The 23,410-nt window shown below is 43.3% G+C and overlaps 2 protein-coding genes across 16 annotated transcripts in view; one reads left to right on the forward strand and one right to left on the reverse strand.

Moving 5' to 3' along the window:
* Positions 1-12,123, forward strand: part of tjp1b (tight junction protein 1b) — a 79,911-nt gene extending 67,788 nt beyond the window's left edge. For 8 of the 14 annotated variants that reach the window (XM_061774747.1, XM_061774748.1, XM_061774758.1 and 5 more), the window contains 13 exons: positions 588-670; positions 769-979; positions 1,062-1,162; positions 1,254-1,604; positions 2,671-2,901; positions 3,896-4,753; positions 4,878-4,969; positions 5,247-5,462; positions 5,583-5,719; positions 6,288-6,759; positions 6,878-7,095; positions 7,316-7,459; positions 10,320-12,123. In XM_061774747.1, the coding sequence (XP_061630731.1) occupies positions 588-670; positions 769-979; positions 1,062-1,162; positions 1,254-1,604; positions 2,671-2,901; positions 3,896-4,753; positions 4,878-4,969; positions 5,247-5,462; positions 5,583-5,719; positions 6,288-6,759; positions 6,878-7,095; positions 7,316-7,459; positions 10,320-10,414 (3,209 nt within the window). In that variant the 3' untranslated portion in view covers positions 10,415-12,123. The remainder of the gene's footprint in view (positions 1-587; positions 671-768; positions 980-1,061; positions 1,163-1,253; positions 1,605-2,670; positions 2,902-3,895; positions 4,754-4,877; positions 4,970-5,246; positions 5,463-5,582; positions 5,720-6,287; positions 6,760-6,877; positions 7,096-7,315; positions 7,460-10,319) is intronic. The other 6 variants (XM_061774749.1, XM_061774760.1, XM_061774750.1 and 3 more) reach the window with 4 other exon arrangements.
* Positions 12,124-13,499: 1,376 nt separating this feature from the next.
* LOC133478570 (long-chain fatty acid transport protein 2-like) lies at positions 13,500-22,255 on the reverse strand. Of its 2 annotated transcripts, XM_061774770.1 has the most exons (10): positions 21,752-22,255; positions 20,531-20,740; positions 18,229-18,387; positions 17,471-17,595; positions 17,186-17,380; positions 16,817-16,907; positions 15,405-15,603; positions 14,615-14,712; positions 14,409-14,539; positions 13,500-13,965 (listed from the first exon to the last, which is right to left on the reverse strand). In XM_061774770.1, the coding sequence occupies exons 1-10, from the start codon at positions 22,215-22,217 to the stop codon at positions 13,789-13,791; spliced, it is 1,851 nt and encodes a 616-aa protein (XP_061630754.1). In that variant the 5' UTR covers positions 22,218-22,255; the 3' UTR covers positions 13,500-13,788. The 2 variants fall into 2 exon arrangements, with proteins under 2 accessions (XP_061630754.1, XP_061630756.1); XM_061774772.1 differs by lacking the exon at positions 20,531-20,740.
* Positions 22,256-23,410: the final 1,155 nt, after the last annotated feature.

Consider the following 23,410-nt stretch of genomic DNA (forward strand, 5'->3'; position numbering starts at 1 on the left):
TATTACAAATTCTGCCTGGGTAATCAAACATATGAGCACAACTCTGTTTTTTCTCATTTACTAAATACAAGTAAGGCTGTGAATTTCAAAATAAGAGCAAGTAAATAAAAACGTATTACATGTTCAAATAAAGTGCTTAACTTCAGAATAATTATTTGAAAAAATACTTCGTTTTGATCATATGGGTAGAAGAAAAAGCATGCATTGTAAAAATGCATTATAGATAGGTAGAAGGGTTTTCCAGAATTTTTTAGGTCAACTTTGGGGGTGCGCATAATACATGGGTGCGCATTCTACATGAGAAATTACGGTAATGCAGTCATTTAGAGTAGAGATCAACGGACCGGAAGAGGCCGGGCGGACGTCAACATATATTTGATTGACAGGTGAATGGTTCATCATTGTCAGTGGACCAACCACAGCGGGCCTTATTGCTCATGGTTTTAGAGGCACAAAAAAAACAACGATATTATCGTTTATCGTGATAGTTTTGGGAAAAATATATCATCTTAAAAAATGCCTAAGTGCAATGTACACAAGGTATGAACTACGTTTGAATTTCAAATATTATTTATATTATTTTCCAGAGAGCGAGCCCAGAGATGCAGGAACAGACCAGCGGAGTTCAGGAATTATTCGTCTTCACACCATTAAACAAATCATAGATAGAGTGAGCGCTCAGTTTTTTTGTTGAATCAGAAATCCACCATATATTATTATTACTTCATCACCCTCACTCACCTTCTCTTCATCTGTTCTCACTTCAAGGACAAACACGCTGTGCTGGACATCACTCCGAATGCTGTGGACAGGCTGAACTATGCTCAGTGGTACCCAATCGTAGTCTTCCTAAATCCGGACAATAAGCAGGGTGTGAAGAACATGAGGACAAGGCTGTGTCCAGAGTCCAGGAAAAGTGCCAGGAAGCTGTACGAGCGAGCCATCAAACTGAGGAAGAATAATCATCACCTGTTCACCAGTGAGTGGCCACAGAATATTAAAAGGCACTAAAAAGTTGAGTTATTTCCTTTACATTAATTACCCCAAATTCTCTTTTATAGCCACCATTAACTTGAACAACATGAATGATGGTTGGTACGGAGCTCTTAAAGAAACAATCCAGCAGCAACAGAACCAGCTGGTGTGGGTCTCTGAGGGAAAGGTGAGCAGTTGGCACCTTGGATTTTGGAAATCTGTAACAGGTTACAATGCAGTATGAGTCAGGAGCCCACGGGTAAATGGTTTCTCCTCAGGCGGATGGCACCACAGAGGATGACTTGGATATCCACGACGACCGTCTGTCTTACCTGTCAGCACCAGGTAGCGAGTACTCCATGTACAGCACGGACAGCCGTCACACATCTGACTACGAGGACACGGACACGGAGGGCGGCGCGTATACGGACCAGGAGCTCGATGAGACCTTGAATGACGAGGTGGGTCTGCCCACGGAGCCCGCCATCACACGGTCTTCCGAACCTGTGAGGGAAGACCCACCTGTCATTCAGGACACCCCTGGCTACCCTGGATATCAGCACCCAGTGCCGCCCGACACAGCTAATCGTATAGACCCCACGGGCTTCAAAATGCCATCTCCACAGCAGGTAATGTTCCTAGCCCTGTAAACCACTGTCGTGTGTGTGTGTGTGTGTGTGTGCGCTTATATGGATAGATGTACTGTATCTGTAGCTCTAAAGTAGAGGTTAACGCCTTTTGTCATCTTGGTTGTTGGCTAAGGCCATGTCCATACCAACAGTTAGTATTTTACTTTGTGCTTTGGCCATTTTTCTCCACACGCAAACTGTGTTTTTGTTCCAGAAAACACCTTTTTGGAAAGCTCCAGTCCACTTGATGCTTTTCCAAATCCCGCTATTTACTTCTATGTATATACTATATATACTTTGCTAACACTTGAAATGAGTTTTTTTTTTTTTCCTGTATGGGTTTTGTTTCTATTGTTTGTTTTGTTAACTTCATATTTTAGTGACCTATTCAAGGGAAATATTCTGGAAGAACACATGTTCACTGGCAGTCCAATCCAGTCTACATGTCTTTGAATAGCTATTGTTATTTTCCACAAATAAATTAGGCTTCTTACAGTGCTCTCTATAAATGAGTACACTCCCTTTGAAAAGTAAGCTTTCTATTGATCTCTCACAAGCAAAGGAACAATTCTGTGAATGATGATAAGACTCAATGATAAGATTGATTCTGAAAGGGAGCATTTATGTTGTGCGCCTTACTGGGTAAAATCACATTATAGGTAGAAGTTGTATATGTTATTATGTATATATAATATGTATAATTTTGATGATTATAGCTTACAGCAAACGAAAATCGAAAATTAACTATCCCTTGAAAATAGAATATGATGTAACGAACAATCTTGAAGCAATAAAAATGATTTTGTAATGTAGAAACTAGGCAGGGATTTGCCCTCTAAAAAGTATTTTCCCGTGTGTTTCATAATCTATATAATGCATGAGTACTGAAATAAATGAACTTTTCTACCATATTCTAATTTATTGAGATGTACCTGTATCTGATCAAACCAGACATTTGCAGAGACTCATTCAGTGTGAGAGGAATTGTCAAGGTGTTGGGTTGAGCTTTTACTTTGTGTGCCCTTGGCAAGCTGTGTTTGTAAATGTCTTTTAACAATATTCACAGCAAGAGGAGGCTTCTCTGCCCATGCCCTCCTTGCCTGCAGCGGTGGTAGCGCCCCCTGCTGTTGAGCAGCCTGTACAGCTAGAGGGTATGCACCTAGAGGAGCCCCCTGCTGCACCCGCAGCTCCTCAGGCTGACTCACTTAGCAGCCTCAGTCCTGCCCCTGAGCTTATTCAGCCCCCAGCACCATCACATGAACCCCACCCGTCTGGACCACCTGGTCCAGAACCAAAGGTACCCGCTGCTTCAACCGCCCACTTGGACCGGGCCTGGGCCTGGGCCTCAGTCTGCTGTCTTAACTGCCTGTCTTCTCGCACATGCTTTCCACTCTTTCTCTGCATGTATTGCCCACACTGTGTGCCTCACTGAGCCCACTGTGTGCCTCTGGCTCCCAGAGAATATGTGACATACTAGTCCACATGCACAATAATGAGACCTGGGAGACCAGAAGGACTGGTAAATCTGAGTCTTTGACCAGGGTGAAGACCATCCACAACCAGCCTTAACTGCTGTTGCATTTTACTTCCTTTGCATGGCTCCAAAATGTTTTTGGGTTCCTTTAGCTTTAACTCTCTTCTGTAGATGAAAAACGAGCACTTAGAGTGGCCTTATCGTCGATGTGTTGTGTTGTAGTGCCAGTAGTTTGACGTTGCATTAGATCCAAACTGAATGTTGGTTGCATGATGAAAGCTAACCTGCAGACAGTACTCGACTTTCCATCCGACAATTCTCCTTATGGAACAAACCATTCACCTCAACACGCTGCATTCTGTTTACGTTCACATGCGTTGTTCTGGGCAGATGCCAATCAATGAATCTCCTTCCATAGGAAGTGTTGTAACTCAGTTTGCTGTCTACAGGCTTCACATCATAGGTTTGAGATGAGGCCTTTCAGAAATGAATTTTCTTATTAAACTTGACAAGGAATCATGAAAGAATATGGATGATCATCATTCTTGAAAGGCATCTTGTCAAACGGGCATTCAGTACTGGTTTCAAATAATAAAATACAAATGTTTGCTTGTGTAATTTGCACTGAGACACATTTCCTCATGTAATTTGGGAACTGTTACTGTATGTATTTCACTTTAATATTCTGGTTCTTTTTAATTTGCTGTTGGGGACAACTACCCCAACTGTTCTGTCTTTGAACACATTGGTTGTTAAAAAAGCGTGCGTCACCATTGTGATGCAACAGAATCATTCATTTCATATTGTCTCTTCACAGATGTACAAGAAAGATCTGTACAATATGGAGGAACCTGTGCAAATGAACCATGGCTTGAAGCAGTCACTGAGCTACACTCACCAGCCACCATACCAGGACAAGCAGCCATACCGAGAATACGACCACCCGCCTTACGGTTACGATGGAGGCGGCTACCCGGAACCAAAGTCTCACAACGCTGACTGTCACATGCACTACGACAACCGTGTGCCTCATTACAACGAGCAGTGGTCCCCCTACGACCAGCAGACCTCATCCTGCCAGCCTGCAGGTTACCAGCCGGGCCACCAGCAACCCATCGGCTACAACCCCCGGTCACCGTACGAGGATGAGCCAGGGAGGGACTACAGCCCGCCTCAGCCACGATATGAAGACCCTCTTCCTGTGGGATATGATGGCAGATCACGCCACAGCAAACCTGGGCCAATTCGTTATGACGAACCGCCCCCACCGCCACGCCCTGCAGGCTTCAATGCCCGCTCTTCTTATGAGGCAGATACTCACAGCTTTCCCATTAACTCGCCTCGTTCTCCAGAACCGCCAAAGCAGTACTACGGCGACTCTGGTCTAAGGCCCTCCTACATCCCTGGGCCACAACGGGGCTTCAAGGCAGGGATGCATGAGCCTGTGATGAACTCTGAGCCACCAGTTCTCCCTCCTAAAACAGAGACCCTCACATCCCCTGGTGAGCCAGCAGTCACTCCCGGATCCAAACCCTTGCCACCCCACCAACGGGAAGACCTGGATGAGGACCCGGCCATGAAACCACAGTCGGTCCTCAACAGAGTAAAGATGTTTGAAAATAAACGTTCCGTTTCTATGGACAGAGCGAAGGAAGGAGAATCATCAGTTCTCAGGGTACTTTTCTCTTACATTATATAAAAGTGAGGAGTGTGTTCTGTTCTTTTCTCTCATGAAGGAACAGTATCGCGAACACTTCGAAAAAACCTTGGGCTAATTGTGTCCTCGCTTTCTCTTTCAGCCAGCAGATGTTCCCAAACCTTCAAGTGCACCTGGTCCAGTGCTCAAGGCAAATTCGCTCAGCAACCTGGAGCAGGAAAGGTCCTCCTACAGGTATGTTGTGGTCATTGCAGCACCCTCAGGCGCCAACAAAGGTGGATAAAGGACAGCTCCTTCTTTTTTCTTTTTCTTATGCCTTCTTTCATTCATTTTTTGAGCCCCATCTCGCTGAGGCAAGCTGTTATGCAGCCAAACAAATTCAAGGTGTACCACACACATGACTGCCATAATGGTTCTTATTCATTTGCATCAGGGTTTCCATAATAGTATAATGTCTGCACAGAGCACTCATAAAGTGATGCCTTGAAAGTCTTGTTTGCTTCATCTGTAGGGCTCCTGAGCCACAGAGGCCTCACATAAAACCGCTTGATGATGTAATGCGTACCAATCACTATGACCCGGATGAGGATGAGGAGTACTACAGGAAGCAGTTGTCCTACTTTGACCGTCGGAGCTTTGACAGCAAAGCCATGGGCCAACCCAGCCCTGGCATCAATCGCTTCCACGATCTGCCCAAACCAGCTCAACTGTCATACCCGTACAACAGGTAGACGCACACACCTGTCACCATTGCCAAAAACCTCCCCGATTTCCTTTTTTGCTTTTTGACAGCAGTCATCAGTGTTTTCATTCATTCTTCATCCCCCTTTCTGTTCACCTAAATTAGGGTGGAGTCTGTCGAGAAAGTGAGTCCAGGGGAGAAACGATATGATCCCCTACCTCAGATTAGCCCCTCTTCTCAGTACGGGCCCCCCGGCTCTGCCATCCCACCCAATACACTGCCCAAACTCAGCCCGAGTGACGGTAAGATCTCAAATTACCCGTTAGAATATTCAGTATTGGTCATATTTTGTTAGCATTATTACGCAACAGTATGTGTCACTTGAGGTCGGTCCATTGCTTAAGAGATTAAATTGTACACACTCGATGGGCGCTTCAATCACATTTTGAATTGAATAATTTGTTCACTACTACATCAGGCACTTAGTGGTTATAAAAAGTCTACACACCCCTGTTCAAGCGGCAGGTTTTTGTGATATAAAAAATGAGACCAAGGTAAATCATTTCAAAACTAGTTAGTTACCTATAACCTGTACAAGAGTGGAAATGAAAATAAACTCAAATAATGCGCTTGCACAAGTGTGCACACCGTCTTATAACTGGGATGTGGCTGTGTTTAAAATGTAATGCGTCAAATTCAAACTCATGTTAAATGGCACTCAGCACACACCCGCCACCATTAAATGTGCCTCTGATTAACCCCAAATAAAACATACAAAGGTCTACGAGATGTAACTTTACTTCTTGAGGATCTTTTATTTCTTTTAATTTGGGTGTAATTCTGTGACTGTGTCTATTTTTTTTTTTCCAGTGAACTCCATATCTGAGCCACTGAGCTCCCCCAATCCCAAACCTGATCTGTCGGCTCTCAGACCAGTTAGCAGGGAGGAACCAACACCGATCGGCTATCTGCCCCCAAGGGCCATCCCCGACAAGTCCCCAATCAATGGTACGGATGCAGCTCCCCCAAAGACCATCGGCGCTCCCGCTCCCACCGGTTACAACCGCTACGTCCCCAAGCCGTACACCAGCTCAGCGCGACCGTTCGAGCGCAAGTTCGAGAGCCCCAAGTTCAACCACAACCTGCTGCCCAACGACACACAGGTGAAGACTGAGCTCCTCGGCAAGCTCGGAATAGTGAGCAACAGCGGGGGAAAGCCGCAGCTCTCACCTCAGCCTCTGGACCATGACAGTGGTCTGGACACTTTCACTCGCACCATGGACAACAGGCCCAAATACCAGCACAATAACATCAACGCCATCCCCAAGGCCATTCCTGTAAGGTAAAGGCGCTGTTCATGTCACTCGGTCTCTTTTCACAGCGAGGTCCCTGTGCTGCTCTTATTGTGTATTGTTCCGCACAAACACTGCCCTGATTGATGACTCTGACTTCTGCTGCAGCCCTGGCGCACTGGACGATGACGACGAGGATGAAGGGCACACTGTGGTGGCCACCGCCCGAGGCATCTTCAACTGTAACGGAGGGGTCCTAAGCTCCATCGAGACAGGCGTCAGCATCATCATCCCCCAGGGAGCAATTCCAGAGAACGTGGAGCAGGAGATCTACTTCAAGGTGTGCCGCGACAACAGCATCCTGCCCCCGCTCGACAAGGAGAAAGGTCAGTAACATCCACCAGCTCCATGATGTTGTCATGGAGTAGTGGAAAAGGATTCCAGCGACGACTTGTGAAGCTCTGGTGAACGAATCATCATTGGTGTGCTTACTGCTCTTGTAGTGTGGTGTACTCAAGATGACCAACACAGCACACATCAAACGCTCTGCAAACGTGTATTTGTTGTGTATAAAAGTTGTGACTTTTGGAACGCGTGTCCACGCAGGAGAAACGCTGCTGAGTCCACTGGTGATGTGCGGCCCTCACGGACTCAAGTTCCTGAAGCCGGTGGAGCTGCGCTTACCTCACTGTGCGTCTATGACCCCTGATGGTTGGTCTTTTGCTCTAAAATCCTCCGACTCCTCGTCGGGTACGCTGTCCTCTCTCTCTCTCTCTCTCTGTGGGCTTTAAGGATTTGCATGATTGTAGAGGAGAGTTTGTTCCCTTTCTTTTCCGCATTCCTCACTCCTTTATCATGGACAGGCCTTTTATGTTTTGATTATTTGCTCATTTTCATAAAACAAATCAAGAATATGTTATAGGTTCTTCCCCCTTAATAACAAGTATCGTGCTCACTACCAGGCCCAGTTTTAATTGACTGCTCTACAAACCTTTAGGAATTAAACAATGTAATGCTGCAATCGGATAAGCGTTTCCTGCTTCTTGCCACAATTTTTCGCTTAAACATTAAACATTGTATTTTTAAACACCAAAATATTCAACCAAACCATACACTATATAAATCTTCAACCTGCCGCTGCTCCTAACACACGGACGGAGCAGCAACACAGACAAACAGAGCATATAACGATGCTCACAGGCTGTTATTATCTCTGCTCTGTGGGAACAAGCACTTTTACTGGCAGTTAAAAGTAGTTGGGGGCCTTCTTTGTCTCTTCTTCTTGCTTTTAATAGATAGTCTGGGGAACACTGTACTACCAATCGCTTGGTTGAACTCGTATTTAAAAGCATGAGAAAATTATTACTGCGCCTGTGAGTGGCTTGTCTTTGTGTCACTTTCGCAGCCCCGATGATTATTATGCTTCATCAAGAATTGCTCGCTTCCTCAAGTATAATCATAAAATACATTTTAAGGACTAAGTCACCCCAGCTTGCGAAGGTGTCACTGACTCTAAAAGATGTCGCACATTAAAGCGCCGACATACTGTGTTGAGCCTTTAGAGTGGTTTACATGCTCTAACGGCTCTTATCTATTCGAACAACTCTTTGACTGTCACTGGAGTGGGGGAAACATTCCAATTGTGTCATTTTCTTCTTCTTTTTAGTTTTGTTGTTGCTCAGTTGGAGACACTCCAGACCACTAACTTCACGAGCAACAACTCCAAAGTATCTGTTCAAATTCATGTCATTGTTTCATTTCCCCACATACAAAACAGTACATCAAGTGTGTTTTTGGGTGCGAAGGAACTGTCTCCAAGTTCATGGAGGAATATTCCTTTCAAATCAGGCGTGGGGAACCTTTTTCCTGTCAGTTCAGTTTCATATTCAAGTCCTTCTCAGCCAATTCAGTTGAAAGTAAGAAATCTATATATCTGTATATTATGCAACAATATAACACGTGTTTATGATGTATTATGCACATTTGTAGGTTGTTCTTTTGAGGGCGTTTTATAACCTGTGGGGTTTTATTTGTTGATAGAATTGCATGGTTGGCCGGACAAATGCTGTCAGGCCAGAGGTTCCCCACTCGGGATTTAAAGCAGGGTTCTCAAACTGGGGTATGCGAACTGTTGTTTGGGCATTGGAAAATAATTTGCAGTATATTATTATGTTACACTGGAATCATGAAAAACCAAAAAAAGTGCACACCCTACTGTGGATATGAGGACCAGCAGCCAATAAAAACAAACATAATAAAGCAATTACTCCTCTCTAATTTTGCTTTGGGCCAATTTAAAATCACATAACATCACATAAATCTGACATCCTTAGACGACTTTTTTTTTTATTTTTATTTTTTTTAAACAAAAGGCATATTTTGGGGGGAGAATGTAGTACATGTATTTTTTTAAATTAATTTGTTAAAATGTGACTTTCTTGCTGTGGACGTTTACATTCGTCAACTACAATCCAACTCTTTACTGTCGCGACGTATATATTTCTCAAGTACGTTTTTCAACGGGTAGGCATAGAAGACGGTCTCACCCAGCTTGCTTGCAAAATTCAGGTTTGTAAAGTGCTGCAATGACTAACAGATCCCTGTAGATGGCGGTGTTGCATTGCTTTGGGTTCAAAATCAGCACAGCTTTTAAGATGAAGATTAGGTAGTGAATCTCGGCTTGTCACGTCACTAATGAGCGAGAGAAATGCCACACGGAAGTCGGAACAGGTTTAGGCAGCTCACACTCGAACAGTATGCACATGTAGGGTATAAACAGTATGTGTCACAGTAGTGTATGAGAGTCAGTGTCGCTCACAGCGTCTTTATCAGGTATTTACTTTAGATATTTAGTTTAGCATATCTGTAAATAAACTATTATTTTGCCATTAAAAACCCTTTCTTATTCTTTATTTGTTTTATCGTTGGAGGTGTCACAAAAGCAGGAAATATTAGTGTCAAAGTCACTCTTCTGCTTGACATGTTTCATTTCACAAATAGTTCATTCCACCTTTTGGTGAGAAACTGGTGTTTTTGGTGAACCCAACCCAACCCAGTGTTTTACTGCAGATTACTAAATAAAAACAGAAAAAGCAAGAAATAAACTTTTTTTTTTTTTCTGGTGAAACAAGTATTTTCCCTTGGTAGGTTCAGTGCTTCTATTGTCAACAAAACATTCTGTAGGTCTTAACAGATCAGTCAAATGGCTGGCAAAATGGGGAACTGGCAGTCAATGAGTTAATGGCATAATCCTAAAAACTTTCTTTTCCAAAGATTATCGCTCTTCACCGTAACAAAATACGTCTTTGTTCTTATTCTGATTAGATGATATTTTGTTCTTGAAAAACAATAAATTTACTCAGAAAATTTGAATATTATTTTTCCTCAAAAATAGTATTATTTTTTTTTTTTTTTCATTATTCCTATGGCAGTTATTTTGGATTAACACTAGGATTATGGGGGGGGGGAATGTTCCTGGAACAAAAATGTTTGAGAACGCCTGATTTAAAGGCTCATATGTTATTCATGTTATGTTAACTTTTATTTAAAAAATGTATTACATGTATATATCAAATGTATTTAATTGTACCTATGTTTGTTTTCTGTGCAGGTGACCCTAAAAGCTGGCAGAACAAATCTCTCCCCGGAGACCCAAACTACCTGGTGGGCGCAAACTGTGTTTCTGTGCTCATCGACCACTTTTGAAGAGGGCGACAGCTGGTCTGTTACAGAATGTGAATGAAAGGGGTGGGGGCGTCTGTTGCCTGCGCTGCGGCGAGGTGGGGGGCCACATGGCATTCACCTCAAGGGTGAATCCAACACTCTCACATTGTTTACTGGCCCCCCCTCAAAAAAAAAAAAAAACAAGGAGAGTCAGCAGAGTCCAGCTGTTCTTTTTTTGAGTCCTTTTTTCGGTGCTTTTGAGGCTTGCAAAAAAAGAAAAAGAAGAAGAACGACGGTACTGAAATTAGAGTGCATGACGGTGCCACAGACTGAGTAATCTCATCTTGACATTTTTTAGCTACTTTTTTGTAAAAGGTCAGAGCAGTGAAAGTAAAAAGAAACAAGTAGAATTTGGGATCATGTTATTTAATATTGCTAAGGATGTGTTGTTGCAAAGTGTAAAAAGAAAATTTACAAAGGGCAAGGTTGGCATCCGCAACCCATTTTGTGTGTGATTCGTGCAGCCATGAAGGATCTCTGAGCACTTGATGTGGCTTGATGTCACAGAATACGTTGACGGAATGAAGCTTCACAGTATCAACGACGCCCTTTTGTTGCGAGCGGGTGAGAAGTGATGTTTTGGGGGTTGTTTTTTTTTTTTTTTTTTTGTAGCAAATCTTTTACCGGAGATAAATATACTGACTTGATTTGACAAACTCCTGCTGTCTAGAGATCTATGCATGTGCTATGACTCAGGTCCAGACACCTGCTACCACTTCTACACGATAATCCCATCGAACACTGCGAGCAGTGATGCCTTATCTGCATATAAACATATAAATATATATCTAGCGAGAGGGAGTCCACATTGAACCCACCCGGACGCTCCGGTCACAGCCGACACAAAATTGTGGCTCTTTTTTTGTTTTTTTTTATTCTTTTAATTTGTTTAACCCCCCCCCCCCCCCTCCTAAACTTAACCTTGATTCTAGCACACACGAAGAATTGATGCTGATGAAATGGAAGTTCTGCTTTGTTTTCCTGCTATGCATATGAAGCGTTACGAGGCGCGGAAAAGGACGTTGTGGCTGTACATACTGCTAGCATATGGCCTTGGTTCTCTGTAAAGGAACTTTTGTACGTCATTGTTTTGTATAAAAGAGACAAGTTTGTTTATTAAAAAAAGAAAAGAAAAGAAAAAGAAAAAGAAGGTGAGGAAGTTACATTGGTTTTGTTTGTATTCTGATTAAAACCCCTGAGCCTTGGAACTGACATATAAGCAGTAATAAGTCTGACTTTTCTACATACTGCATAAACACACTACGTAAGGCATTTTTAACAATATGAAAAGTTTTTATTCTTAATTACAAAAACAAAATAAACTGGACTAGTGCTTGGTTTAAATGGTTTTAAAAGATGCGCTCAAATGGGGTTAAGGGGTGGGGGGGGGAGGGGGGTCTGTTATGACGACTGGTCCCTTCCTTTATTTGTGATACTGGATGCTTTATTGTGTGCCCTGAAATGTATTTTTGTACTAATAGACGATTTATTATGGCACATCAGTACTATTTTCTTTTGATATGATAACACTTCAATGCTTCAATGCAACACTAGTTTTTTTTTTTCCTCCATGTGTTGAGCATTCTTTTTATTTATTTGGATTTCTTGTTTAAAACTTTCCCCCCTCTGCAACACTTTTTTTTAAAGTATACCACTGTATTAATAAATAAATTGATTTTTTAAGTAAACTACTCTGTGGGATCAGGTGTCTTATTATTTCAAAGTCTATATTTACCTTATAAAGTGCTTATTTTGTTGTCTTAATGCACATTTGTACATGTGACGAATCCACTTTGTGTGTTAAGATAGAGTAAGGGGCTCTAATGCTGTGAACATTGTCACTTTTTCCATAGCTCTAGCTCTGCCAGAGTGCAACAATATATAAAATGATTAAATACTGCCAATTCATAGTATCATACATTTAGTACATATCGTTTTCAACACAGCATATGCAGTGAATTTGGTCGCCACTGACGTCACACCAAAACACGTGGAGGGGGGGTTCCAACCCAAAACGGATTGATATTATTGGAAATGACTTTTCTTGAGCAAAATATTTCACAAAATCAACCTTTTAGTGGAATATAGACCATTAAGACCCCATACTTCCTTTAAGCGAAAGGCTTTAGTATTGTGATTTGACCAATTTAAATTAAATTTTATGGGGGGGAAATTGTAACTATTTTTAGAGCACTTTATAAAAACAAGGATATGGTCAGAATATTTTGAGGCTAAAGTAAATTTTACGAGTAAACGATTTTTAACAATACAGTCAGAATATTATGACGATTAAATTGGAATTTTATGGGGGGGGGAGTATTTTCACTAATACAAGGACTAAGTCATAATTTTATGGGGGAAAAAAAATGGTTGTGTAATGAGGATAAAGTTGTAATTACATGAAAAGGTACCTTGATGATAATTCTTAACTTGACGAGAAAAAAAGTTGGGAATTTACAAGCGTGAAGCTGGAACAATACAACAATAAAGTTGTCATTTTTAAGAAAAAATAAAAAAAATTACAAGAATAAAGCAGAAGTGTTACAAGAATGTAAAAATACAATTTGACACATGATATCACAAGATAACATTTCCGTGGGACTGGAAGCATTTACATTATCGGTAGTGTTGAATTATGTCAAAAATTATGTATTTATTCATTTTTATTTTATTACTCATTTATCAAATTCAGTTGTTGTTGCATTTTGCTGGGGTTGTTTTCATAAAATGTGTTACTTAAATACATTCATTTATTCTCGTTAAATTAACTTGACATACATTTATTTTGGTTAATGAATAAGCACTAAATAAATTCTAAATATTTTTAAATTAGCATGAACTATTTTATTGGGAAAATGTTTTACTTTTGACCTCATCTACTAATGATCTGGGCTATATGTGCACAAATATTTTGCCCACCCCGGTCTAAACAAATGTTCCTTGCCTCTCTCTCTTGACCTGTGATATAATAAATCACTATCGTGCCGTCACGTGATGAAGCAAAGCTTGGGCGTCCATAACATTAGTTACAACAACAACAGCAACAAACACAATAAATGACACCAGATTGGAGAGTAATCTCTTACAAAATGTAAGCATGTTAATTAACACACACTTCATTCTCATACAAGAGCATTGGATAAAAGATTGCAGTGTCGTGTTTGAAATGCTACAGTTGATTTCATCCTTCGTGAGGGATCAAATATTATCATTGGCAGGGCACTGTAGTGTACCGTGCTTTAGGGCTAGAAATACAAGAATTTGTCTTGTGATGGAATGTTAGTCAAATCCCTGAGAGGAGTTGTTTGTTTGAAGCAGCGAACTTGCCGAAAAACAAATATCTCAACATTACTGTATTAAAGTACAATAGTGCCACAGGTTATGGCGCTGTACACCTCCTCCGTCACGGGAGCAAAGGTCTGTCTGGCGGCGTCAAGGTAGTATAGCGGATCGCTGATAAGTGCCGGGTTGAAGCCTTGGTCCACCAGCTTGGTTTTCTTCATCTTGAATGTGCCCGTCATCTCCAAGGCCGGCTGAAAGACGCGTGTTAGAAGTTGCGGTCAAGTTCTTGGACAACGTGTCAATTTATCTCTTTCTGAAAACGACCGTGCTCAGTAGCATTGTACCTGTTTGCCATTGACAATAAATTGCATAATCAATCATACAGTGTGAATATAATAAAGGGTGTTTAGCCCGCCGCACACCATACGATGCGGCTGAACCCGACTCGGACTGGACCATCGCACAAAAAAAAAAAGACAGTTGACGACTCACACCCGCACATTGAGCGATTTGATATATGGATGATTTAAAGGATAAAAAGATCAAAGTGCCAGTCGATGGCGACGTGGGTTGCTACAGAGAGACGGCGTGCTGTGGACGACAAACCACCAAAATCCCACAGTCTCACATTCTGGACGCTTTAGTGTCTGAGTACTTTTGTTTTTGACGCTTCCATGCAGCATTCAAGCCTCACCTGTATCCTGATGAATCGCGGGCGTGCGTAGGCCGGCAGATAGTTGACCGCCTGCCTGAAAGCGTCGACACAGTCGAAGTCTTCTCCGTCTTTCAAAGTGATCGCTGCCATGCCCGCCCGCCCTTCGTTCCCTATCGCAGCAAGAAGGCGTTAGAATCGGCGACATGTTTACATCTATTCTCACATGCAGGTCATTGATGCCTTACCTTTCACCTTAACACCGTAGACGTTTGCCTCTAAAATGCAACGCGCCATGGTGAGGACGTCCGCAACCTCCGATGTGGCCACGTTCTCGCCCTTCCATCTGTTCAGAAGAAAAGGCTTCGGCTTGAAAAGTGAGTGTCAGTGGAGAGTCAGCTCCGCTTTTAGCTTACCTCCACTAACATGTTTTCGACTTTTGAATGTCACAAACCCAGATACCAAGGCACGTATTTTATTTTATTTTTTTAAACATTTATATTTTATATTTCATACAGACTGTTATTGTGCATACACAAACCCTAATAATCTTTACACAGTAGTGTTAAGTTCTTAGCGTGTGTCTGACTGGCATATAATTATTTCATGGTCCTATTATGCAGTTACGATTGAACCTTGTGAGTTCTGCCTAGCCTAGCAACAACACACGAATGTGACCAGGGACCAGAATCTGAGTGCTGTGTGATTAACCTGTAGAATATTTACAGGACTTTTCCTGGTATTGTATATCGGTGAGTTCAAAACAGTGTACCTTGGCACACTGAGCGACGCGGCTGACGCGATTCAAGTGGAACATCACGCAAAAAATTCAGTCGGTGACTCACACAGAAAAACTAACTCTGTATCAGGCTTCGGGGCGCCACACAATATACTGTACTCCATTTTTTTTTTTTTTTTTTTATTCAACCACAAAAACATGGCACGATTGTCAAGGAAGAAATAGACTGCCACAACAAGAGGACACGGGAGAACAAAGGAGAGCAAGTGGATATTTGAGGGACTGCTGTGTCAACTTGCCTGAATGTGTCACCAACACGATCGTGAAAGTAGACAAAGTTGTCCTCGTCGAAGCGAAGCAAATCTCCCGTGTTGAAGTACAAGTCGCCATTTTTCATCACATCACGGAGCCTCTTCTTCTCCGTCTGCTGCTCGTTGCCCGCGTAGCCCACAAAAGGCGACCTCTGAGTCACCTTTCCCACCAGGAGGCCCATTTCACCTGGCAGACGGACACACAACATGTATCTACAATTGATGTAAAAAGTCTATACGCTCTTGTTGAAATGCCAGGGTTTTGTGGTACAAAATATGAGACCCAGATAAATAATTGCAACGGACATGCTCTCGCCAGATGGCACCATGACCCCCAAGCTCGGACTGGGACTGCAGTCCCTGTCTCCACTCGCCCGCTGAGACAGACGGCCACGGGGATGCCTGGTTTATCTCACACGGACGCTAAATGAATTACCAGCCAGTCCGAAGGAGCTCATCAAAGCGGAGACGAGGAATCCTGACTCCTCACCCGGACTTTAAATCAATTAGCAGCTACCCCAGAAACCTGGACTCCCAGGCATGCCAAGAAAAAAGTTTAAAAGCCCATTTGTCCTCTGAAATTCAACTCGTTAAGACATCTGGGACACGAGCGACACCGACAGGCGGTGGAGAGCTACTGCAACTCCGGGGGGAACTAATCGCAATATTCACCGAATTTGAATGTCGTATGATATTTTAAGAACTTTGCAAGAACACTCCCAGTGTTTACCATCACAACAGCGCCACTAGTGATTGTATTTCTGTAAATGTGAATGTCTGATGTCAAATCTGTTTGTCAACTGAACGGGATGAGACTTTTACAGCCCACACAGCACAAATGCCACATTGCAAATATTACACTGTTCTCAACAACCACATACAATTTAAACATTCATGACCGGGATTAAAGAGGATGTGTGCGTGGTCTCGTTAGTTTAGATCCAATAATTAATGTTTAATCCCACTGGTTTTAAACCACAAAATAATCCTAGGCTGGAAAAGTAAGAGGGGGTCTATCTCTTTAAAAACAAATAATAATAATAATAATAATAATAATGGAGGAAAGGTTTTGAAATAATTGAGCTTGGTCTTATTTTTTCTGATCACAAAAACACGGCTTTTGAACACCGGCGTGTAGACTTTTTCCATCACCTGTAGATAAAGTACCCTAATCTATTTATAATGTACTATAATAATTTGAATCCCCAAAGGGGAGATTCAATTAGGCTTACCATTGAAATTAACATGACGCTGTGCGATTCAATATTAGTCCCAACTACAGTAAAACCTTTACAACAAACATATTAACCTGCATTATTTTCCTTTGCAAAGGCATCTTGTGTTACTATTAAAGATGACTGATAGACAAGTTGTGTTTTTTAACCATGTGTCAAACTCACCTCTGGCCGCCTCAATGCAAAGACCCTGAGAGTTTCGGACAGGCTCCTCCTTCTCAATGTCAAACTTGATCAACAAGTACGGGAAGATTAACTGGAGGGAGAGGATCACAACATTTAATGGTGTTTCTCCAAAAGAAACTACTGCGGCGAAGGGGAGACTGCGGAGCACTTCTGTGTCCAGAGCTGAAACTACAAAACAAATTGCATCTTTGTTCATCTATCCATGTCATCGATGTATAGTGACAGGAAAAACAAACAAAGTCCATCTGTAGGTGTAATGTCCAGATATCCCAATAGTTCCCTCGTTTAGTGGATTTTGAACAGCACAATATTTTCCTTATTTCATTGTAAATAAGGTGTTTTACCTACCCTGTGGAAAAAATTGAGCCGTCCCACAGCACCGACCTTGGAAGTGTAGTTAATGAATCCGATGTTTCCTTCTGTAGCTGCATACAGTTCTTTTACTTTAATGTCACCAAAGCGCCTCAGAAACTCGGACCAGACGTCTCTGCGAAGGCCATTGCCCAGGGCGAGTCTCACTTTATGCTCCTTCTCGTTGTCCTTCTGCAGAGGGAGTGAGAGCTACACTGAGTCAGACCATCCAAGATTCTGATCATCTTGGGGGACGGGAAAGGAAGCTGGGATGGATCTGACCTCGGGTGCGTTGCAGAGGTAACGCATGGTCTCGCCGATATACTGCATCACGGTCACGTTGTGCTCCCTGCAGTCGTCCCAGAACTGGGAGGCGGAGAACTTCCTCTTCAACACGACTGATATACCTGCAGCCGTGGCATCAATATAAGAAAATTCAAAGCGTCAAACGCTGGTGTCCAAACTACGGCCTGGCGCCTGCTTGTTGTTGTTGTCATTGTACTATTTACATGACAACACCCCTGACAACATGGATGACTGCTACACATAATAGTCATAAAATGTTTTTTTGTAGTTGCACTAGATATTCAAAGATGCAAAAAAAAATAGCGAGAATTACAAATGGCTCGACATTCCCTTTCGTGTATGTGAAACATATCACACTAATCCTAATGAAGTAAACATTCCTTCAAAATATTGGCATCTTAGGCCGCCGCACGCCAAACTTGACTGAAGTCAGAGGTACAGTGGGCATCTCTTCGCCGCACACCAAATCTGCGACGTTACGAGTTTTAAGGCTCCGCGTACAGTATGCTGTAAACAAACCCAAAAAATTGGAATGAACCACCAGAACGTGGTGCCATTGTTGTGGAAGAGGCAGATTGTTACAAGGAGAGGAAGCTGGCGATAATAGAGGGGGGGATATTTTCAGATGCTGTTGGCAATAGTCAAAGTGGTTTTTTGTATGCAGCCCTCGGAGCAAAAAGTCTGGACACCCCTTGCCTAAATGCTTGCGCCTGCTTTTGGTAAAAGTTCATTACCTCTCTCGATAGAGCCCCCTAACCCGATGAGGAAGCCTGAGCTGTGGTAGAGCGGCAGATTGATGTAGAAGACGTCGTCTCTTGTGACGCCGCACACTGACTGGATGAAGGACGCGGCCCACATCCTCTCGTGGGTGACGATCGCCGCTTTAGGCAAACCTATCCGGGACAGAAGAACATCATTATGACGGCAACAACATCGGAAGAACCCTGCTGGACGGTGGGAAGCGGACATGATATCACGGAGCTGCATATTCTCACGCAGGTGGAGTCTAATACCATTTTAAGAGCGCGCAGTATCGGCTCGGTAGGTTGCGCTTCAAAATGCTACAGCAGGAAGCTGCAGAAACCATGCGGCAGTGAACGCATCATTTGGAGCGATACGTGCTAGCAAACTACAACAATGGAGGGGAATCTTGATCTCAGGTACAGTTTTTGCTTCTCAAAAGCCCACATACACACAGTGTAGAGTATGTACCCGTAAGTTAAAGGTTGTTGGAATTCTAAAAATGCTTAGGAGAGGTGCCTCAATCTAAGCCACTGACAAAGTTAACCAACTTTAAGTTTGAAAGTACAGTAGCAAAAACACTTAAGTAGAGTAGTACTACATTTTTAAAAGGTCCAGCACATGTGTTGTACAATAGCCACAATATCTTTTTTAATAACTTGTAGGAAAGGAATTATAGTGGTCTTATACAGTGGAAGGAGAAAAATATGATAACCCTTTGTGTTACCTACTATGTTACCTAGTCTGATCTTCACCTAAATCACAAAAATAAACAGAGTCATCTTAAACGAATACCACACAAGCAATTATGTTTTCATATTTTCATAGAGCATTACATGGTAACATTCATGATAAAGAAGTGATGGGTAAGTACGGCATCCAGGAAAGGAACTTGGAGGGACAGATGGCGGTAGACTTTGCAAAAAGGATGCAAATGGCTGTAGTGAACACTTTTTTTCCCCAGAAGAGGCAGGAACATAGGGTGACCTACAAGAGCGGAGGTAGAAGCACGCAGGTGGATTACATCTTGTGCAGACGATGTCATCTGAAGGAGGTTACCGACTGTAAGGTAGTGGTAGGGGAGAGTGCGGCTAGACAGCATAGGATGGTGGTGTCACTACCAGATGACTCTGGTAGTGACAGGGGAGGAAGATTCGGAAGACAAAGGCAGAGCAGAGAACCATGTGGTGGAAGCTGAGACAGGACGAGTGTTGTGCAGCTTTTCGGGAAGAGGTGAGACAGGCTCTCGGTGGACAGGAGGAGCTTCCAGAAGACTGGACCACTGCAGCCAAGGTGATCAGAGAGGCAGGCAAGTGAGTACTTGGTGTATCTTCTGGCAGGAAAGGAGAGAAGGAGACTTGGTGGTGGAACCTCACAGTGCAGGAAATCATACAAAGAAAAAGGTTAGCTAAGAAGAAGCGGGACACTGAGAGGACCGAGGAGAGGCGAAAGGAATACATTGAGATGCGACACAGGGCAAAGGTCGAGGTGGCAAAGGCCAAACAAGAGGCATATGATGACTGACATGCATGCCAGGTTGGACACTAAAGAAGGAGAAAAGGATCTATACAGGTTGGCCAGAGAGGGGGATAGAGATGGGATAGAATTCTAGCGTGTGAGAAGACGCCTGAGGAATGGAGGAAAAGTGTGCTGGTGCCCATTTTGAAGAACAAGGGTGATGTGCAGAGCTGTGGGTTTCATGCTACGGATTTACACCAGCAATGCTTGCCATTGTGCAGTGACATCGATTAGCAAATGTGAGTCGAATTGATTTTAAATAGTGCTGTCCTTAGTTATGTTGGAAAGGGATTTGAATTTCTGAAGAGGCCCTGAGTGTTTCAAGAGTGCTATAAGAAGAAACCTGGGAACTGTTTTGAAAAAAAACAAAAAACTGTATCAAATTAACATTTAACACAGCAGACTATTCCTCCATTTTCTACTGCGCTTCTCCTCACGGGGCGGATGTGCTGGAGCCTATTCCCGACCGAGGATCTGGACACCCTAAACTGGTCGCTTTCCAGTCGCGTCGCAGCAGACTATTTTATTTTATTATTCTATTATTATTGTGCACTAAGTACCACTATAAGGACAACTTCAACAATTTAAATGATTCAATTCAACACGTATTGCACATAAGTAATATCAAATGTACTTACTTTTTCAAAAACAAAAATAAATATTAAATATTGAAAGCATATGTATCGTCCTTAAAACGTCAATACAACTTAACTGTAATTAAAAGCATTAAAGTAAAAAAAAATACAAAATAAAATGTGGATGCGGTGCCGGTCATACCAGTGGTTCCCGACGTGTAGATGTACAAGGCAGTACTCCGGACGGTAACGTTGGCTCGGAGGTCTCTTGACAAAGGTTGGTCCGAGGCCTCGGAGATCTTGTCGGCCAAGGAATTGACGCCCTGAATCTTACTTGTCTCTGATAGGAGGTAGACGCCGACCCCCTGCTCTCTCAGCGCAGGTAAAACTTCCTCCACAGCATCCTGCAACTCTGCCAACCCACACACGCATCCGTTCGTTCATGCCACCGACCGAGTGCCCACGTCGCGCAATGCCGCACGTGTGGACCACCTGTGTCACGTGGGCCAATGATGACGTCAGCACGTGGTGCAGAAGCTCAAGAGCGGCACTTCATTAGGGACGCATGAACGATAACTCGAAGTGCATATTCTTCAAGTGACTTTACATTTTTGGATATTTCATTTATTGTTGCCTGAATTTTTCTTTTATGCGTATATTTCCATCATTTACTTTTCATTCTAGTTGATATATTACAGTATGTAGAACTAAACTATTCTATTGGTCTACTTTGCTGCGGCAGCCAATGCAGATTTCCTGCAGTGATTATATCAATTGTATTTTATTTCTTTTTTTTGAAATATGTCACAGAGATATCAATTAAACAATGTTTTATTTTCGAAGCAGGACTTAATGCCCGCGAGGCACAAATACTAACCAATATTGCGATGCGCTGCAAAAAAAAAATGCGGTCACTTCATCGATCCATCTTTTACACTGCTTAGGTTGCGGGGGAGCTGGAGTTTTGGGGCGAGAGCCGGAGTACACCCTAGACTGGTCGCCAGTCAATCACAGGGCGATTGACTGGCAAACAGCCATTCACGCTCACATTCGCAGAGCGATTTGAGATTTGAGTTTTTTTTTTTTTTGACAATGTGAGAGGAAGTCAAGGGTATGTGGGGAGAGCCCACCAAAGCACAGAGAGGACAAACCCCAGACAGGAAGGCCGCAGCCCGGATTCAAACTGCCAACCTCAGAACTGTGAGATGAATGCGCTAAGCATAGAATCCACTGTGATCTGCATGTTGCCCGCGGCAATGAAAACACTGATTCATAACGTTGAAATGGCTCTCATTTTTTGGGGGGGTGGACAAACTCCCGATTTCTCATCTGATGTGAAACAAGATAATAATCAATGAATGTGAGCATTTTCTACTCGGAGTGATTTGCGACGGGGCCGCCAACGTGACGTCGCGCATCTCACCTGCCGACGTCACCAGCACTTTGGCCCCGCAGCGGGAGAAGCAGTGCAGCAGAGACTTGGCTCGGATGTGGAAGTTGAGCAGGGCGACCGGACAGCCCAGTTTGGCGAGTCCGAGCCAGGCGCACACGAGGTTGGGCTCGTTGCCCAGAAAGAGGGCCACCGCGTCGCCCTCCCGGAGGCGAGCCTCCTGCCTCAGCACCCGGGCCAGCCGGTTGCTGCGCAGGTCCACGTCCCCGTAGGAAAAGCGCTCGCCCTCGAAGTGCAAGAAGGTCTTGGCCGGGTGTCTCCTGGCCGCCGCCAGGAAGGCGTCCAGCACGCTGTGGAACGGCTTGCTCCTCTTGTACTTGAGGAGTCGGACGGCGAGGAGGAGGCTCCTGAGGATGTGCGCGCAGTCGTCCAGCCAGTAGGGGAAGAGCGCCCTGAGCAGGAGCAGCAAGCTGCCCACCGCCGTCAGCCACATGAGCATCGTGCACCGGAGCAGATGCGCCGCGCGCCGGTCGCTTGCCGGATGGATGTGCGGAGGATCGGTGCCAAAGTTCATCCGCGAGATGTGACCCCTCCTTCTTTCGGCGTGTTATTCCGCCCTCGCCCTCGCCCTCGCCTTCGCCTCGCGGTCTCCATCCTCGCATGCTTGCGAAAATTGGATTTCGGGGCCCTCGAGTTCTGACGATCAATATTCACCATTGATCGGTTGTTTCATGGTCAATTTCTCCGTGAGTGATCATCCAAAAAAAAAAAAAAAAAAGACAGAAAGAAAGAAAAGAAATGACACCAGCACTGGGGAAAAAAAAACAAAACAAAAAAACACGGACATCGCTTGGACAATATTTTAAAGTGGCGCATATTATTGGATTCATGTCGAGGAAAAGAGGGGGATTTGGGGCAGTTTACCACATTTGAATCATTGGGACCGAGCCGAGCCGCGAACGGTGAAAATCCGTGGCTTATTGGCACACATTATAATTCCATTGATTTTTGATGTATTTTTTTTAATGGGGATATACTGCCAATAAGCGTTTTCCATCAAAAACGGGGTCGCAAAAAAAGAAAAATTGGGGGGGAAAAAAATTGTACCGGACGAGGGAGTCAGCCATACTGCAAATCACCTATAGGCCCACTCGTTCCAAAAATAAACCAGTATATTATGCATTTATTGTAAGAGTGTCATCGATTAAAAAAATAAATAGATAAATCACTTCAACAGGAAAAACAATTACAACAACGACAAAAAGGCAAGCAAATGTTATAATCGTGAAAACGAACAGCAGTAGGCTAAATTGACAAAAATGGCTTTAAACAACATACAACGTTGAATAATCTGGTCATAAACCAAACAATATTGATTCCGAACTAACAAGTATGTACGTGGCACAGTTGTGAGCTGTTCTATTGCGTTTTTGCAAAGTGCGCTAGAATTTTGCATAGTTTTCTACAATTGTGACGGGAGGAGCAGGTGGAGTAAGTTGCCGTGTCCCAACCGCTGAGGAAAAACAACACACCCTCTTCTAATATTTGTACGCTCATTTGTAGCGATAGCTTATCAGGGGTTATTTTGTGGTAAATACTGTTTACATCACAATGTGAAGTAACAAAATGGTTTAAAAATAATCGTAAGAATATTGTGATGTCACAGAAAGTTTGCCTAAAGGAGGAGGAGGA

The sequence above is a fragment of the Phyllopteryx taeniolatus genome, chromosome 5 (genome assembly GCF_024500385.1).
Source record: "Phyllopteryx taeniolatus isolate TA_2022b chromosome 5, UOR_Ptae_1.2, whole genome shotgun sequence".
NCBI lineage: Eukaryota > Metazoa > Chordata > Actinopteri > Syngnathiformes > Syngnathidae > Phyllopteryx > Phyllopteryx taeniolatus.

What these genes read in the sequence shown, in the direction of transcription:
- LOC133478570 (XM_061774770.1), bottom strand. Translation starts at nt 22,217, where the DNA reads ATGCTCATGTGGCTGACGGCGGTGGGCAGCTTGCTGCTCCTGCTCAGG. An exon ending in CTACACGTCGGGAACCACTG is followed by an intron (nt 18,388 to 20,530) that starts GTATGACCGGCA and finishes TGTCCCGGATAG; the next exon opens with GTTTGCCTAAAGCGGCGATC. An exon ending in ACCTCTGCAACGCACCCGAG is followed by an intron (nt 17,381 to 17,470) that starts GTCAGATCCATC and finishes CTCCCTCTGCAG; the next exon opens with AAGGACAACGAGAAGGAGCA.